This window comes from Monodon monoceros, unplaced genomic scaffold (assembly GCF_005190385.1).
Source record: "Monodon monoceros isolate NGI ecotype Baffin Bay Population unplaced genomic scaffold, NGI_Narwhal_1 Super_Scaffold_2, whole genome shotgun sequence".
Classification (NCBI taxonomy): Eukaryota; Metazoa; Chordata; class Mammalia; order Artiodactyla; family Monodontidae; genus Monodon; species Monodon monoceros.
This window is the reverse complement of record NW_021703776.1, coordinates 35,065,882-35,085,295: the sequence shown is the minus strand read 5'-3', so window position 1 is coordinate 35,085,295 and position 19,414 is coordinate 35,065,882. Positions and strand designations below refer to the sequence as shown.

General features: G+C 39.3%; 1 protein-coding gene across 1 annotated transcript in view; it reads right to left on the bottom strand.

Annotated features, from left to right (window-relative positions):
- The window catches only part of SNX13 (sorting nexin 13), a 138,649-nt gene extending 119,771 nt beyond the window's left edge, over positions 1–18,878 (bottom strand). The window contains exon 1 of the mRNA XM_029233260.1: positions 18,659–18,878. Within this exon, the coding sequence (XP_029089093.1) occupies positions 18,659–18,670 (12 nt within the window). The 5' untranslated portion in view covers positions 18,671–18,878. The remainder of the gene's footprint in view (positions 1–18,658) is intronic.
- Positions 18,879–19,414: the final 536 nt, after the last annotated feature.

The window sequence follows — 19,414 nt, the reverse complement described above, 5'->3', positions numbered from 1 at the left end:
ATTCTGACCAAAAATCTATTAAAAATTTTTGATAATGTTTTTGAATGAACTCATCATTCAAAAGTAATTCCACAGTTCATTTGCATAACTAGGGTAGCTCTTGAACTCTGCAAGTATTATACTTTAAAACGCTTTCTTTAATTTAAAAGAAATATAAATTTTCTGCACTCCACTGACAGTGATATCTGATGTTCTCATCTTCCAAGTTTAACAATGCAAAAAAATCAAGTTACATGTCAAATTAATCAAATGAGTTGCAGTAAACCAATTTATTCTGACAACAAATCTGAATCAGTGTAACAATTATAAATTTCTAGTCTCATATATAGTTTATACTTTAATCTAGGGTGAACGGTTTCTTTGTGAAACTGACTTCAATTCTCTATGCATAAAATTCTAACGTATAAATAAGGGAAGTTTGCGTAAATAATATACAAGGTCCCTTTTCACTGTTTCTAAGTCTATACCATTTCTTCAATGTTGAAAAAAATCTGGAATTGGGCAATTAAAATTGTTCCTGAAAAGCATCAAGTGCAAAAGTAAAGAAATAGCAAAGGCTTTGCCATTGTTAGGTACAGCAAAGTGTCAAACTCACACAAGCAAGCACGCTGGAGTGAGAAGAGCTATGCTCTGCAGACCTAACCAAGCCTTGACACTCCAGAGCCTCCTCCTGCCAGTGTCAGGACAAAAGAGACCAGGCCCGTAACCACTCACCTAGGAGCCTGTGGAACAGCAGCATGAAACTCTGGGCCTCTCCATGGATCTTAGGCAACCAATCCAAACCCCTTAACAAAGAGAAGAATACAAAGCTAGGACTTCCTATTAAGTTCAACCCCAGGTCTTAAACTGACTCCTGAGAGCCACTCACCCAATTCCCAACTTTCATCCACCATGGGACTGTGGAATGTATTTTCCAGATTCATTATGAACCCACTATGCCCTGTTATCTTTGGTCACTACCAAAAGATAAATTTATTACAGTTATCAGTCCTCTCCTGGACTCTAACCACTGTACTGTTCTTGTTTTTTCCCCCTTTATCCAACCTCCCACTGCTTACCTTCCTCCCAAAACCTCCCTCTAGGTTTACTCTGCTCCAGGGTAAAAATAAACGGATCTATATCACCAACAATTTCACTGTTTGCTTTAAGTAAAAGCTGCTTCTCCTGCCTCACTCTCAAAGGTTGCTTATTCTTTCATTTATCATGTACTCCAACTTCATGATGCAGGGCCATGTTCCTAACCGTAACTCCCAGCCAGTTTCCCGTAAAAAAACAAAAAACAAAAAAACAAAAACCCTGCCACTGTGCAATTGCTGCACATTAGAATTCCCAGGGGCATTTTAAAGCCCCACTGCCCAGGTTACACCCCATACAAATTAAATCTGAATAGCTGAGGATGGGAGCTAGCCATTAGAATTTCCAATGTGCAGCAAAGTTAGGGTAAGAGCATTAGTAGTTTATAAAGTTCCCCAGGTGATTCCAAAATGCAGTCACAGGTGCAAACCACTGCTCCCCAAGGCACTCCTAATCATCCACTCAAAACTCTTGACATGCTTCTGTCCTAAGTACTACATAACCTTGAATTATTTCAACATGCATCCACCCAACATTCTTTTTCTTTCTTTTTTTTGGCCACACCGTGCAGCTTGTGGGATCTCAGTTCCCCAACAAGGAATTGAACCCGGGCCACAGCAGTGAAAGCGCCCAATCCTAACCACGAGAACAACAGGGAACTCCCAACACTCTACTTTTAATATCATAAGCATTTCACCTCCACCGACATTCACTGCAAGTCCATTTTAGCCACTTTAAGACCACACTCCAGACTTCATCACCCTGTCTTCTCTGAATGGGAAATGTGAAAATTAACTATCTTACTCTCTGATCACAATCTTCCACTTCTAAATTAGTTAAACCTACTGCATCTATTTTTCGTTATCATTCAGAATTGCAGACACTTAATTCTACTTTCTCCTTACTTAGCCCACTTCTGCATTCACTTCCCTATCTAGACTGGACTCCACAGTTCACCATTTCAACCACTCCCTTGCCAATACCTTCATTTATCACATTACGTTGGCACTGTCTATTTATTTTCCTGTATATACCATATACCTAAGTCTCATGAGATCATAAAATGTATATGCTTTATTCATTGATGTTGACAATTCCTGTTGACAAGTATAACATCTGGCACATCCAGTATACTCTGAATAAGTATATATCGAATCCACAGATCTTCTCAGTAATCATCTAAATCAATGTGATATACACATCAATATTTTTTCCTAGTGATAATCTTCACCAGATTACCTTCCTTTCTTATCATTAATTGGCATCTTAATACTTCAATTTCACTTGCCCTTTGTTTCTGTGTCAAATCAATTCAGTGAGCACCTATCTATATGGCAGAGGGAAGGGGAGAAGACAGGAGTATAAAGTGTAACAATAAACACTACTGGAAAAATTAGATAAACACTTGAGAAACTTATAAAAGTGGGAAAAGATAATTTACAGCACCACTTTTAAGAGTAATTTTTTTAACTTAATGAAAATTTTCTCTCATGTGTATTAAATATAAAGAAAGGTATAGAAGTATGTACCCAGACTGCTTTTAAAACAGAAAAAGCAAATACTTTCACTTCTTACTAAATATACTTCTGCACTGGTTTACTCTTCAAGCAGCATGAACTTTTTAAAAAATATATATTGCAAATAATACTTTATTCTTTTTAGATTACACATACCACTTTTCCTACAAAACACACAGCATATCCTTAACTCATTTTATTTACATTCAATTAACAGTCATTTAAAATGTTTAAGTGAATACACTATTATGGATGTTTATTTCTATCAAGCAATGATCATAAAGGCTGTCATAAAATCTGTACTCCAGCAAGTGAAAAACATGAAACATCTTGTTTGAGAAAGTGAGACAAAACAATTGGTCAAATTATGGTAATAACGAGGGAATAGCTTAACACACATAACCTTTAAAATGAACTGGAAAATCTTAAAAAACAGATATGTATTTGTATATTGTCAAAGTTTAATTAAGTAGTAAATAAAATTTTTAAAACGTTAATAAGTATAAAAGAAGGTGGAGATGATGAGAGCAGACACATTGCTGCAAGTGACTATGAAGAGGCAGCGGGACCATAATCAGAGATGATCCTCAAGAATATCATGACTGAGCTGTGATTCCTGGACATGTAGTGTTGCTGAAAGAATAAGCCGGCCTAGTTAGGGATCTGCAAAGTCAAGACCCAGAGACTCAGAATGTGCCGGGAGAAAAAATAATGGATAAGCACACCAATAATCATGAAATAATAGAGCCAGGAATTCAGGAGAAGGTAAACAGATTATTACAGACAGAGAGAGAGGGCAGGACTAGAAATAAATAGTCTCTGCTTTTGGAGGATTCCTCCTCCTCTAGGGGGTGCGGTTAACCATGAAAACACTCAAAGCATGGCAACTGAGGATTGGAACACTGCAGAATTTTACGTTACTGTAGCTAGCTACTCCACTACAGAGCAGAGTGGTTTTTAATTACCTAGCACTGCTACAATGTAAACCAAATGCCTCATCACCCTCAAATTCTCAGTAAAGTCTTCTATCAACACACACACACATATCTAAATATGATAATAAAATTTAAGAAAAAAATTATTTTTTCAAAATTCAAGTTGGGGAAAACTATAATGGCTTAATTTCAGCTCTATTTTTATGTATTTAGTTTGTCTTGTTTATGTGATCCTTGATACCATTTCCTGAAGCTAATTACAGAAAATATATTACGAAATTTAAATATTTTTGACACAAAAAGCACAGTCAACAAAAGAAAAATAAATTGGACTATGTCAAAATTTTTAAATGCTGTGCTGCAAATGATACCCTCAAGAAAATGAAAAGCCAACCCACAGAATGAGAAAAAATATTTGTAAATCATATACCTAATAATGAACTTCTACCTGGAATATACAAAGAACTGTTAAAACTAAGAAGGACTTCCCTGGTGGCGCAGTAGCTGGGAGTCCGCCTGCCAACGCAGGGAACACAGGTTCGATCCCTGGTATGGGAGGATCCCACATGCTGCAGAGCAGCTAAGCCTGTGCGTCACAACTACTGAGCCCGCGCACCACAACTACTGAGCCCGTGTGCTGCAATTACAGAAGCCCACGCGCCTAGAGCCCATGCTCCGCAACAAAAGAAGCCACCACGATGAGAAACCCGCGAACCACAATGAAGAGTAGCCCCCGCTCACTGTAAAGAGAGAAAGCCTGCGTGCAGCAACAAAGACCCAACACAGCCAAAAGTATATAAAAACAAATTAAATAAATAAATAAAAACTGACTAAGAAATAAATAATCTAATTTTAAAATGAGCACAAGATTTGAGTACACATTTCTCCAAAGAAGATAATATAAGTGGTCATAAAAAGCATATGAAAAAATGTTCAACATTATTAGACATTAGGGAAATGCAAATCAAATACACTACAAGATATCACTTCTCACCCACCAGATGGCTATAATCAAAAAGACAGATTATAACAAATATTCTTGAGGATGCAGAGAAATTAGAAGCCTCCTATATTGCTGGTGGGAATAAAAATAGTGCAGTACTTCTGAAAACAATTTACAGTTCCTCAAAAGGTTAAACATAGAGTTACCATATGATTCAGCAGTTCCATTCTTAGTATATACCCTAGAGAAATGAAAACATGTCCATACAAAAACGTGTACACAAGTGTTCATAGCAGCATTATTGATAATAGCCCAAAAGTGAAAATAACCCGATATCCATAGATAAATGAAAGAATACACAAAATGTGGTGTTTCTATACAATGGATTACTAGGCAATAAAAAGAAATTTGAAATACTGATGATGCATGTTACAATATATATGAAACTTGAAAACATGTTAAGTGCAAGAAGCCAGTCACAAAGACCACACACTGTATGATTCCATTTATGTAAAGTGTCTGTAACAGGCAAATCCATAGAGACAGACTAGTGATGATAGCCTGGGGTTCAAAGCAGGGAAGATTTGGGAGTGACAGCTAAAGGGTAAAGGGTTTTTCTGTTTGAGGGTAATGAGTTCTACAACTTACTGTGGCAACAGATGCACAACTCTGTGAACATACTAAGAGCCACTGAACTGTATTCATGAATGGTATATAAATTACATGTCAATAAAGCTGTTTTTTAAATTACTACTTACTAAACAGCAAAGAGAAGTAAAATAAATAAGCAAAAGAGGCTAAAGTCCAGACACACAGATCAATGGAACAAAACAGATTCGAGATAAAAACAATTCTAGAAATAAGTATCTAAAAAGATAAAGTGCAGAAAAGGCACTATCTTTACTGCAGTGGTTCTCAGCCAAGGGCAATTATTTCCCCAGGAAACATTTAGCAATGTATGGAGCAGGTTATCAAAATGGGGGGTGGGTATCACAGAGGCTAAGGATTTTGCTGTGTGCATCCTACACACAGCATCCTAATGCACAAGATAATCATCCACAACAGTGAAGAGGAGAAAGAGGACGAGAAAGAGGAGGAGGGACTTCCTTGGTGGTGCAGTGGTTAAGAGTCCGCCTGCCAATGCAGGGGACACGGGTTCGAGCCCTGGTCCAGGAAGATCCCACATGCCTGTGAGGGATAATACAGGTTATGCTATTCCTGTACCTAGGTCAATGTATATGGATAAAGAAAAGAAAAACTAGATTTCCACCAACAGTTTGTGAGAATTTTGAAACGGATGAAAATTATGTTGCTAGTAATTTTAATCATATTCTTAGAAATAATTAAACACACTAAAACTTGTATTTCTTCTAAGACATTTAACAACAAAAAATGATTTTTTAAATTACACTTAAATCATTCCTTTAAAAAGCTCTCTTTCTGAATAACAGAGTTCTAATTCATTACATTTCTTGAAACTACTACGGGAATATTTTAGTGAGGAAGGGAGCTTTATTCCACTATATTTTTCAAGGCCAGAAAGAAAACATCAAAAGGAAATTAAAATGTTGAATGCCCAGGTTTCTCAATAATTCTCCTCCTGTTCCATAAATATCTTGTTCTCTTTAGATTCTGTCACTTTAACACTACTAAAATAAAATGTATTATTTTGAAATAATACAGTATTGCACTTGGCATTTCTAACCCAATAATTTGTCTACAGCCTACCCACTCTATTTGAGCCACATTACAGTAAGTACATAAAGATCTTCAGGGGCTTCCCTGGTGGCGCAGTGGTTAAGAATCTGCCTGCCAATGCAGGGGACACGGGTTCGAGCCCTGGTCCAGGAAGAACTCACATGCCACGGAGCAACTAAGCCTGTGCGCCACAACTACTGAACCTGCGCTCAGCCCACGAGCCACAACTACTGAGCCCACGTGCCACAGCTACTGAAGCCCGTGCGCCTAGAGCCCGCGCTCTGCAACAAGAGAAGCCACCGTAATGAGAAGCCCACGCACCACAGCTAAGAGTAGTCCCCAATCTATGCAACTACAGAAAGCCCACGTGCAACAAGGAAGACCTAATGCAGCCAAAAATAATTTAAAAAAAAAAACTTCAAACACCAAGGTCATTCTCTATCATTGCCTCATACTGAAAAATAAACTCAGTCACACAGCAATTCACCTTAAGCTCCTTTTACAAAAGTGAATCAGAAAGAATGAATTTAGTTGATACATTAGAAGACTGTAATTTACCAAAGTGTTCTCTACTACAGTACACAAAACTTTTACTACGGCAGTTAAATAGTGCAATGCAAGATAAAACAGGCCATATTCATAAGTGGCCCCCCTTCGCCTCATTCATATAAGACTGTAACAATACAAGAATAATAGTCCCAATATTGACAATTCAACTTCTGCTTTTCCCCATAATATATAATACAAGGGGAAACTACAGTAAACAGAGTTAAATGTTCAAAGCACAGCCTAGCACTGAACTGTCACCAATCTCCTACCTCTCCCTTTCTTCTTATGAAAAGGAGCATCCTCTGAAACAGTAGGAGCCATGATGTATTTTAACTGTTTAGTGCTTTGCTAACCAGTTTATATAGATTTCTAATTCTCACAACCCTATGACATAAGTTATATTACTAACTCTATTATATAGATGAGGAAACAGTGAAGTCACAGAAGTGGACCATAAACTGAACTTGGTTTAAAATTTAAGCACAGGGCTTCCCGGGTGGCACAGTGATTAAGAGTCCACCTGCCAGTGCAGGGGACATGGATTCAAGCCCTGATCCGGGAAGATCCCACATGCCATGGAGCAACTAAGCCCATGCGCCACAACTACTGAGCCTGAGCTCTAGAGTCTGCGAGCCACAACTACTGAGCCCAAGTGCCACAGCTACTGAAGCCCACGCGCCTAGAGCCCGTACTCTGCAACAAGAGAAGCCACCACAATGAGAAACCCGCGCACCGCAACGAAGAGCAGCCCCCACTTGCCACAACTAGAGAAAGCCCATGCACAGCAACAAAGACCCAACGCAGACAAAAATAAATAAATAAATTTTAAAAATAAAAAAAAATAGGGCTTCCCTGGTGGCGCAGTGGTTGAGAGTCCGCCTGTCAATGCAGGGGATGCGGGTTTGTGCCCCGGTCTGGGAAGATCCCACATGCCGCGGAGCGGCTGGGCCCGTGAGCCACGGCTGCTGAGCCTGCGCGTCCAGAGCCTGTGCTCCGCAACGGGAGAGGCCGCAACAGTGAGAGGCCCGCATACCGAAAAATAAAAAAATAAATAAAATAAAATTCAAGCATGTCCTGAACCATTATTTTACACCGACTCTCAAGTAGACTTTTTTAAAAAAAGGATATGGAGGGGATGGGCAAAATTCTGCACATATATCTAAGGAATCAAATAAAAGTGATTTATTAAGATTTAAAAATTCAATTTATTGGGCTTCCCTGGTGGTGCAGTGGTTGAGAGTCCACATGCCAATGCAGGGGACGTGGGTTCGTGCCCCGGTCCGGGAAGATCCCATATGCCACGGAGCGGCTGGGCCCATGAGCCATGGCCGCTGAGCCTGCGCGTGCTCCGCAACGGGAGAGGCCACAACAGTGAGAGGCCCGCGTACCACAAAAAAAAAAAAAAAAAAAAAAAAAATTCAATTTATCAGAAAAACCTGAAGTAACTAAACTGACACTAATATCTTAGTCCTTGGTACCCCTTAAGAATCTGGTATATTCTAGGCTTGGTACAGGTTCAAACAAATTTCCTTCATGTTCCTGAAGGCTGTACACATCAAAACAATGACCCTGAAAGTACTATAAGATGCTCTTAATTCACAATAAAAAATAAAGTTCAACATTGTTCTCTGTTAACTCAGAGATTATGAGGCTTTTTAATCAAGATAAATTCAGACAAGAGGTATACAATCACAAAACGAAATTATACTGAACTGTATTATTTAAAAATATACATAAATTGTTGTATACATTCGCCTTTTAAATTTTTAAGCAATGGAAAGTATTTTTAAACCCATTAAGTGCAGTATAACTTAAAAAATAAAAGTTAAATTATTGTGGCCTCTTTAATTTGCTGGAAGTGGGGGAAGGAAAGGGTGAAGGTTAGGGGAAAAAACTGAGAAAGCAAGCACGCCTACAAACATAGAGGAGAATAATAAAAGAGGTGAGGGAAAAAATCAACACATCCACAAAGCAACAGCAACAAGGGGGAAAAAATAAGTATAGTAAGGAAAATAGAGACAGACACAGATTCACCCACAAAGGACCTTGATGGTATAATCTTCAGCTAACTAAAATGTTATTATCACATGAACACTCCACTCTTTTTTTTTTTTTTTTTTTTTTGCGGTACGCGGGCCTCTCACTCTTGCGGCCTATCCCGTCGCGGAGCACAGGCTCCGGACGCGCAGGCTCAGCGGCCATGGCTCATAGGCCCAGCCGCTCCGCAGCATGTGGGATCTTCCCGGACCGGGTCACGAACCCGCGTCCCCTGCATCAGCAGGCGGACTCTCAACCACTGCGCCACCAGGGAAGCCCAACACTCCACTCTTTGAATATAACAATGTATTGTACTATTACATGAATGCAGATAAGCAGCTCCTGAATAAAGGAACTGAATTTACATTCTTAATACCCATATTTAGATGTATAAGTACAAATCTTATTTGTAATAACTTAGCCCTAAGTCTTTTTCTTAACCTACTACACAGTATACTAATACCAATCAAGCTAACTACATAATTTTTTTAAACAAAGGATTTTAACATTCCTCATCTTTCTATTCCCAAAGAAAGGAACAATTCAAGAGAAAAGCTTAAATAAATTCCGAGCTACTTTACATAAAACTTTATCAAATTGACAAGAACCTTAGTACTTCCCGTAGCAGAAAACTACACAACACTGGCATCTTTTTAAAGCATAATGTGAGATTACACTACAACTTTTCCCTTTCACTTCATCTACTGTAAAAGCTTTAGTGGGCAGAAGAAATTATTGTTCAGTCAAAAGTTCTAGTTATGACCACAGTATACAAGTGTCACCTCTCTTGATTTCCTCCTGATATTTAGTCTAAATCTAGCTCTTAGTGCAATACATAATTTAGAAAGTTAATAAAAACTGAGAAAGGGAAGAATTAGATCATCTGCGTCAAAGGGGATTATTTTGTTTAATTTTACATTTTAAAACTTCCTCAATAAAACAAAGACAAAATACAAAAAACAACTTCAAACACATTCTAAGTTATAAAAAATAAACCACTTGTTATTTACTTCTGAGGAAACAATAATTAAAATCTAGTTATTTCTTGAGTTTTATTGTGGGAAATACTGTGTGCAGTACTTAACATGTTATTTCACTTAATACTTAGAACAACCCTATAGGGTATCATTAATTTAAAAGTTACACAGATGAAAAAACTGAGGCTCAAAAAGGTTAATAACTTTCTAAGGTCAAAATACTCTGAAGTGACAAAACAGATTCAAATCCAAATAATCTGACACCAACGGCCAGTCTTAACCAAAAGCATACACTCTTCTTCAGAAACTAAGAATGTCCAATTTGTGATTAGAAGACATATATGTGGCAGGGTTGGGGGGAGAGAGAGAGAAGAGAGAGATAGAGATGATTAACACTCTGAGTCCCAGTACAAAGGCAATCTCACTAACTTCTGGAGTTCTATAAATTTTGCATTAGTGCCCATTATTTGATTGAATATTCTGAGCTATCAGACATTAACTGGTAGAGCTTTTATAAATTATAAAATATTCTTAAGTCTAATTGATTTTTCTAAAATTTTTATATAATCAACACACCCACTATTTGTAAAGTCCATTATTTCAGTTTCTTTTTCTGTACCTTTGTTGTGTTCCACCTTTCAAGTTGTCGCCAACCTCCCTCTAGACCACTTCCTCTTATTCTGCTAACTCTTACCAGGATTAGACTATTGCAACGGTTTGAGTGTTGAGCACTTAGGTAGTACTCAAGAAAAAGCATATGACGTTAGTAATTAACACTGGACATTAAAGTAGCTAGTTATACTAACAGTTGTGATCTGATTAAACACCCTGAGGAAAGTTCTAAGGAAGAAAAAATGCCACCTCAAATAATCTCAGGAAGAGAAATCAAGAACAAATTCTAAAGTACATTATTACGACTTGGAGAAACATTAGATAATACATAATATCATAGTATCTTAAAATCAGACCATTATTTCCCAAAATCTATGTAATAACTAAACTGAGGTGAAATTTTATTTCAGACTTAACTCTTCCATTAAAACTGTACAACTTCAGTTTTATAACTTCCAAGCCTCAAATGATCGTGAATCCAAGAGCCATTCTCCATACATATCCTGTTGTCACACAACTCTGGCCTGAAAATAAAAGATGTCACAATACAAAGAATCACAGACTCGCTCACCTGCCAAACCACAGCCAGGCTAAAGATAGCTCCAGGGTTCCAAGAGCAAAACCAATTCAGGTTTAAATAGAGTAACATTCAAGGACTCTCCAATAATGCAGGGCTAAGGTCAAAAGCAAAACGGGATTCACCATAGGAATTTCACAGCTGCATCAGAATTAAAAGGTCCCTCAGGAAATTGGAGAAAACAGTGCAGTAATCTAACAATGGTGAATTATTCCAGTTGATTGTATATGAGCCTCTGGCACTAACTGAAAGATCATTAAACCAGCTGCAGAATTATTTTATTGAACTTTTCTGGTACATATTATTTCTGAATATACAGTGGAATTATAGATGGGTGAAATGATCTAACAATGCTCTAAGAGTGACATTGAGAGGTATTTTAGGTAAGAGATCGTGGTAGCAGCTGCCCTCCTAGAAAAGGTACCCCCCAAATTTCCAACTTTTTGAAATTCACGACTAAATTTTTACTCTTACTTGCAACTTCGAGACAACATTAAAGGTCATACAAACACGAAACACTCAACAAAGCACCACAAAAATCTGCATTACTGTACTATTATAAACAAAGCTTTAGGTTTATCTAGTTCAGGAATACAAATGAAATCATAAAAAGTAAGTAGTAAGAAACACAAAATAAAATCCAAGTTGTTCTTGCATTTATGATTTGTTACATGAAAATAACATCAATCTAATCAGATTCTTCTCTGTAGGAAAAATTAAAACAGAATTACATTCTAACTAAATGCTTAATGTTCACCTTTTTTTTTTTTTTTGGTCTAACTTTTGTGTGCGTGTTTTGTGATCCCAAACAGTATTCAACCACAGTGTACTATTTTAAAAAGCCTAATGGACAGACATAATAACCAATCCTTGAAGGGTAATTAATGTGATAGTTTAAGTTTATCAAAGACGATTTTTGTCTTAGTGATTTTTCAATTTTACTTTCATTTTGCTGGAGGGAATATTCAACATTCTTTTATTGACAGATATTTAGTGAGGACTAAGCGTGAGTCTCTCTTCCAGGCACTGGGAATACAATGGTAAGCCGCACATTCAGGAGTTTACAGGAATATGTCACATACGGGGTAGGGACCAAGTACTACTTTTACCAAGGTAATGGAATTCAGCTACGTCTTTCAGTAAAATCTGGTAGACCTCTTAAGGAGATATAAAGAGTCTTTTCATAAAAACAAAACAAAAGACAAATTCACTTTTTTTTTTTTTTTTTTTGCTCCTCTGTTCTCTTGTGGGTTTTTTTCCACTTCTCACTGTGAATTAGCTTGGAGCGAACAGAGACAGTAGAAATGGGCTGACTCTTCAGTTGTAAGAAGCAGCTCATTTTAGAGCAGCCATGTCATCCAAACTGGTAGTTTTACCTGGAGTTAACTAAAGCAAATGCAAGTAATTACCTTTTAATTACATTCTCCAACCTTTTATTCCTCTTAATTTTTCACCTTTTAATTACGTAATTTGTTTTATTCTGACAAAAGACCTCAAAGCTTCAGCTGAATGATGGCCAAAGTGGCACCAGTTAGCTCTGATAGTGAATTTTCTGAGGGCAGGTTTCAGGTCAGACACAACTGCAGCACCAGAACTTAGCATGTGCCTACCACAGAGTAGGGGTATTTATGTTTGGTGAACAAAGTGATCCACAAAAATTAATCTCCATTAGTACAAGTTACAACCAAAGCCTTATAAAAATTGTATTAAACAATTAAGAATTAAGAACTTATTAATTTATTTCTTAAGAATCTACCAGGATTTTAATAATTTACCAGGGTTGATTAAAAATAAAGGATTTCTTTTCCCACGAATATTTCACACTGTGTATACACAAATGACTACTAACCCTCAAATAAGTAACCTTTTGCAAAATATTTTTTGAAACTGCCCTTTCAGAAATTCTCTGGAATCAATTTACCAACCACACAAGAAGCTATCCTTATTATTACTCGGCAAGACATGCTCTCAGTCTATTTTTTTTCCTTTCCCTTCTTTTAATCTAGTCCCTGCCTCTCTGTAACTGCACCAATGGCCAGGGGACACCCTCTTTCTCCTGGGATCCACTGAGAAGCTAGTGAGCCATAAAGCTATGGAGCCTAGAACCTGAATTCATATTAGTGCAAGACATATAGAGAACAAAACTGATGTATTAACCACTAATATTTGTATAATGATTGACAGTTTACAAAGAATTTTACTCTCTATCATTTTATTTGATCTTCATAACAATGTGAGAGTAGCTAGGAAGGTGCTATTATTATGCCAATTTCACAAAGAAGGAAACTAGGGGTCAGAAAGTTCAAACAACTTCCCCAATGTCACATCATAAATAAGTGGTGAAGTTAAGACTCATCCTTAGAAATGCCTAACATATAGGTCATATTCGTGTAACCTCACTATTGTGGTAGCTGACAGACAAAGTATGCATCACCATGACTTCAACCTATTACTCAAGTTTCAACCATTTTTTAACATGATAAAACAGAGCTGTCCACTTGCTTTAATTCAAAGTTCCCTCTCCTCACAAATATATAAGGCATTGTAATATGAAAATTAAACTCGACTCAGAAAGTCAGTGTTAGAGTTCCATCAACTGAGGGAGCACTTGATGGTCTGTGAAACCGCAGAATTTCAAAACACAATTTAAAAAACCATACCCTGAGAACCTCACTCAGGAATGCCATAAAGTCACTTAGTTTTGCCACCAAATGGCTAATTAGTGAGTAGCCAGCATTGGAAACTCTTAACGATGATAGAACCTGTTTTCTTCCTCTTCCAGAAGCTCATGCTCCCTCCTTTTCCATTATTACTCAGCTAACAGAGCTTACCTGATCCACCTAAAACGATCTACTTCAAACATCCTCGCATACCCCTTTTTTTCTCTCTTTACTCTAGACAATACTCTTTATTCCACAGTTAAACTAGAAATGACACTAAACATAAGCATGAGCACATCTAACAACGTGATTAAATTAAGAGATAAAGCACCCTTTATAATCTGTAAAAGTGTATACATGTGCTGGTAGTTACTACACACAGAAATGTAAACCCATACACTTTGCAGTGGCCTTATGATTCACAAACCAATGCCTTGTACCTTTAAAACTACAAACATCTGTACTTTAATTCCGTATTTCCTCAAACAAATAAAAGTAATTTTAAAAACTTGTAGCAATTAAGGCAAAACTTTTAAACACAGTGGACTAGTTAAGAAACTTTTATCAATTTCTATGAAACACTGGTCAACAAACTTTGGAACAATCCATCTGAACACTAGTATCTCCCTACCTAGGACTCCCAAGGATGGTTATGGAAATCTAAAACCTCTATTTTAATATTCTGAAATGCCAAATGGAAGACCTACATTTATCTAATATAAAGTTGTAGAGTTTAACTAAAAAATCACACATTTGCTTTTGTTTGCAATTCTGTCAACCAGCTAGCTAGTTGATAATCAGAAGTGATGAAAAAACGGTATATGCGTGCTAGAATAAGGAAATATAATGAAAATAAATACTAAACAAATATAGTTTATTTATAAGCTCTCTGAAAGTCTGGAATCAGTGGGGGGAAAATAAAACAAAGGCCCTTTAGAATTCTTGAGAAATGGTTGGCAATACTCAACTTGGCTTGTCAAAAGATGTAGACTGGCAAGCCAGCCTCATTCTAGACAGTAATGTCCTTCTACTTCCCTTATAAAATCTCTTTCCCACCTCTTAACATCCTTTGAATAGCAATGGGCCTATGCTTCTTGTTCTGGTTAGTAGCCTTTATAATGTCATTAACTAATAATTAAAGAAATAGCTCATGTCATTTAAGGAGTAACCCACCCCAAGAGTATTTCTCTTAACTAATGTATTAACCAACAAAATCAAGTCATAATTTTTTCTTAAGCACTTACTATGGGCAAGAGTGTGTGTGTGTGTCTTTAAAAAGAGCTCTGAAAGTCCAAAGACTCTCCCTTAATGCACAACTCATCACATCTCAGGATTTCCCAAAGTGAAATACAAGAAACTCTGTAAGTATCTGTATTCGTCAGGGTTATCCAGAGAAACAGAACCAATAGGAAATTTTTTTAAGGAGATTTATTATGAGGGACTGGCTCACAAGATTATGGAAGCTGAGAAGTCCCACCATCTGCTGTCTGCAAGCTGGAGAGCCAGGAAAGCCAGTGGTGTAATTCAATCCAAAGGCCTGAGAATCTGGGGATCTGATGGTATAAATCCCAGTCCAAGGGCAGGAGAAGATGAAATGAAATGTCCCAGCTCAAACAGTGATGCAGAAAAAAGGGAAAATTCTTTCTTCCTATTGTTCTACTCAGGCCCTCAAGAGATTGGATGGTGCCCACCCACACTGGGGAGAGCAATCTACTTTAACAAGTCCACCAATTCAAATCCTAATCTCATCCTCATCCAGCTGCACCATCACGGTGGTACCCAGAAATAATGTTTAATGTGGCACCCCAAGGCCAATCAAGTTGACACATAAAATTAACCATCACAGTCTCTAAGCAATCTGACACAAGTTCTAACACATTCTTTGACAGCAAATCACCTATCAAAAGCTATAAGAAGTCCTTTTTAAGTTCCGTTAGGCAAATCTTCCAAACTTATTTGAACTACAAAATTGTACTCCCTTAATTATTATCCTGGGACCTCTAAAAGTGCAGCAGTTTATGCCTTACCCATCTGTACCATATTTGTTAACCACAAAATCAAGAATGAGTGTTAATATATTAAAAAATCAATAAATCTAGATGGAAATAACTTAGCACAACTACAATTTTTATGTAACATTTACTAATGCTCCACATTTACACACAACCCAAACAACTACTAAGTTTAAATAAGTACGATTTTTATTCACTATTTTTAAAAGCACAAGTGTCAACAGGCTGGTAACTGGTTTTTATGCACAATCTCTAGAGTATGCCACAGTAGTGGTGCAAATTCAGCATATTTTCCTACATCTTCTATTAACTTTAGTTCTCTGTAATAATACATGCTCAGAAATAATAACCCCAGTAGCTTTTTAAAGTGTGTGTAATGAAAATTCACTAATAAATATTTCATTATATTTGAATGTTGTGAAAATTCAGATTAATTGAAACAAGTTCTGAGGTAAGCATCCTATACCCTAAGTCTGATATGTGGAAGTTCACTCCTATTTAAAAAAAAGAGTGGGTGGGGCTTCCCTGGTGGCGCAGTGGTTAAGAATCGCCTGCCAAAGCAAGGGGCCACGGGTTCAAGCCCTGGTCCAGGAAGATCCCACATGCCACAGAGCAACTAAGCCCGTGCGCCGCAACTACTGAGCCTGCGCTCTAGAGCTCGCAAACCACAACTACTGAGCCCATGTGCCACAACTACTGAGCCTGCACTCTAGAGCCCGTGCTCCGCAACAGAAGCCACAATGAGAAGCCTGCGCACCGCAACAAAGAGTAGCCCCCACTCTCCGCAACTAGAGAAAGCCTGCGCGCAGCAACGAAGACCCAATGCAGCCAAAAATAAATAAATAAAATATAAATTAAAATAAATAAATAAAATAAAATCTCTCAAGAGAGCCGAAAACTATTCATAGAGAGGAAAATGGTCAGAGTTCTATACTGAGAGTCAGGAGATGGGATTCTAGTTTTACCTTTGCTTCTAATAATTGTTTGGCCTTGGATAAGTCTCTGGGCTTCAGTTTTCTCATCTATAAAATGACTACTCACAACCACAGATGAGGTCCAAGTACCACTTAATGTGGGCCTTACTTTGGAGAGGTAATCCAGTGTAGTGGTTAACGATAAACTCAGCAGAGACTGCCCAGGTTGGAATCCCGGCTCTTCCACTTAAAAGCTGCGCACACGTGCACACACGCGCGCACACACACACAGAGCAATAAAGCACATCTAACTACTATCACTGACTTACTGTTTAAAATATTTCACTGAAAGATAAAATTATTTTAAAATACAGAAGCTTCAGGGAGTTCCCTGGTGGCCTAGCGGTTAGGATTCCACGGCTTTCACTGCCGTGGCCCGGGTTCAATCCCTGGTCAGGGAATTGACATCCCGCAAGCCACGTGGCACAGCCAAAAAATAAAATAAAATAAAATACAGAAGCTTAGAAAGTTCAGCCTTTCCAAATCAAGACTCTCATTTTACTAGCAAGCACTGAGTTCATGTGAAAGCAGTACAACTCTTCAAAGGCTGCTAACCTAAGCCAAATTTAACCAAAAGATTATCTCATAAAATACTGTACATTAGCAACATCACTGAAAATTTATTATAAGGCTAATTATTCCCAACAAAATATCACACTAAAGGTAAAAATAGAACTTCTGCTACTTGCCTTTTTTTTTAACCTAATACTGCTAATGACAACAGAGCTTATGATATACCATAATCTCTGTGAATAAAATTAACCATGGGAATAAAATTAACTACGGGAATGAAAAAAATAATCTGTAGAATTCAGAAATATAAAGTGAACTACAAACTACTAGAAATAAGTAGTTCATGAGTTAAAAATCAACCAATAAGTATTTACCAGGCCCTCCTACACCAGGCTGTGTGCAGATTATTAAGTACAAATACCAAAGTATGAAGTTCCTCAGAGTTAATAAGGCTGGAAAGGCAAGTCCTTTATTATCACATTTTCACACGACAAAAGCCACTCATCTACAAACATTTTTATGTCTCGTTAGCCCAAGTAAGAATACTTCTCATTGCCCATTAAAATTGTTTGCTATCCTTAGTTCAGCCCACAAAGATGCCCAAACTAGTCCGTGACAGCTGACATTGGAAGCTTCACAGGCCTTAAAGTGAGTATAGCTTCTAAGATATTTCCTCAAATCCACAAGCTTCAGGATTTATCTTCAATGACACCCACACTAACATATACCACAGTACATAACTGTTAACTTAGGTCAAGTACCTACTTACAACAATTTCGTTCTTCCCCTTAAAGTACTGCTAGTAAAGGCAAACTCTACTTCTTCAAAACGTCTGCTTTTTGCAATGGTCATCAAGCACTAGAAAAGGGAAATTGATTGGCTAGTCATAGTTGCCCTACTTCCATTTCAGAATCAAGGGAAAAAACTGTTCCACTGAGAGTACCAAGGAAGTCTTAAGCAAATCAAGAGGATAGATGCTAAACTCAACTTTCAGATTCCTACGATTTAAGCTAAAGGTGACGGTGTGGGAGAGGGAGGTGATGTAACTGGGCTATCTAAGTATCCCCCTGAGAAAAAGAGGTCCTCTTCACGAAGCAGTCAAGGTAGGGGGTGGGAAACAAACCGGTTTGGCCGAGTGACAAACCCAGGATGCTGACCGAGCTTGGAGGTGGAGGGCCCTGGAGGCCAGGGACCCGCGGAGAGACCTCGGGAAAAGCGTAGGGGAACAGGAACCAGCAGCAACGCGGAGAGACCGACACTGCCACAGACCAGCGTGTAAGGGGACGCCACGAAGGGAGCGGCGAGTTAGGAGGCAGCGACAGCAGGAGGGAGACCAGTGCCAGGGGCGACGAGCAAGTGGCAACTGCGAAAGAAGAGGCACAGGCAGCCGGAGGTGGCGGGACTGTTGAGTCAGCACAGCTCCTCTTCAGGGGGCACTTGTAGGATCCCCGCTCTGCTCGGGCCCCGGGGCCCGCTACCAAGGGTCGAGCCCGCAGGCGGCGGAAATAATGTTATCCGACCGGCAGGCGCCGGCCCCTTCCCCATTTCACAGGTAAACACTGGCCGCCGTCGCCGCTTACCTCTGTTAACATTATTACACCCCGGGGAAGGGAGCTCCTCCCTAGCCTCGCCGCATGGCAACAGCCGTAACAGCAGCGAAAACTGCCTGAGCCGCCGCCAACGGCGGCAACAGCTCCTTCAGTCCTCTCCCGGGCGGTGGCTTTACTCGGCTTCGCTGGCTTCCCCCCGGCCCGGCAGCTCTCGACGGACGCGCCGCCATCTTGGAAGAGCGACGTTCGCGTCTCCCCGCGACGTGCGCTCCCATTGGCGGGCGCAGGGGCAGCCGGCGTCTCGTGACCGTCGCCATAGCGCCGGCGCGAGGGGAAGTGGAGGCGGGTGGCCGGAGACCCAATCGGCGCCAGCTGAAAGGGCCCTGGGGCAGGGCTCAGAGGCCGACTTGGGACCGCTGGGAGGGCAAAGAGGCCCCAGCGCGATGCCGGCCCGGGAGTCCGCGCGCGCGTCCGCGGCGGCCGCTGATCCTCCGCCGCACGCCGGGGTCGGTCGGCCCTGGGGTACAGCGAGACGGGCAGAGGCCGAGGCTTCCATAGATGGCGCTGCGGACCTCGCGCGTCTCGGGGACAAGGCGGCAGATGTCCACTAGAAAAACTTCCCTCTAGCATATCTCCGGCCCCGCGGCGACCCAAGGGCAGGAGGGGGATGTTCGGCTTTCTCCACTGTCTGGCGCTTAAATATGAGCTGAAAGTGCTCCCTCCTCAGCCCCTCTTTCCTTCTGAACTTTGACAGAAACTTTCCTTTGTCCTTACCAGTCCTCAGCG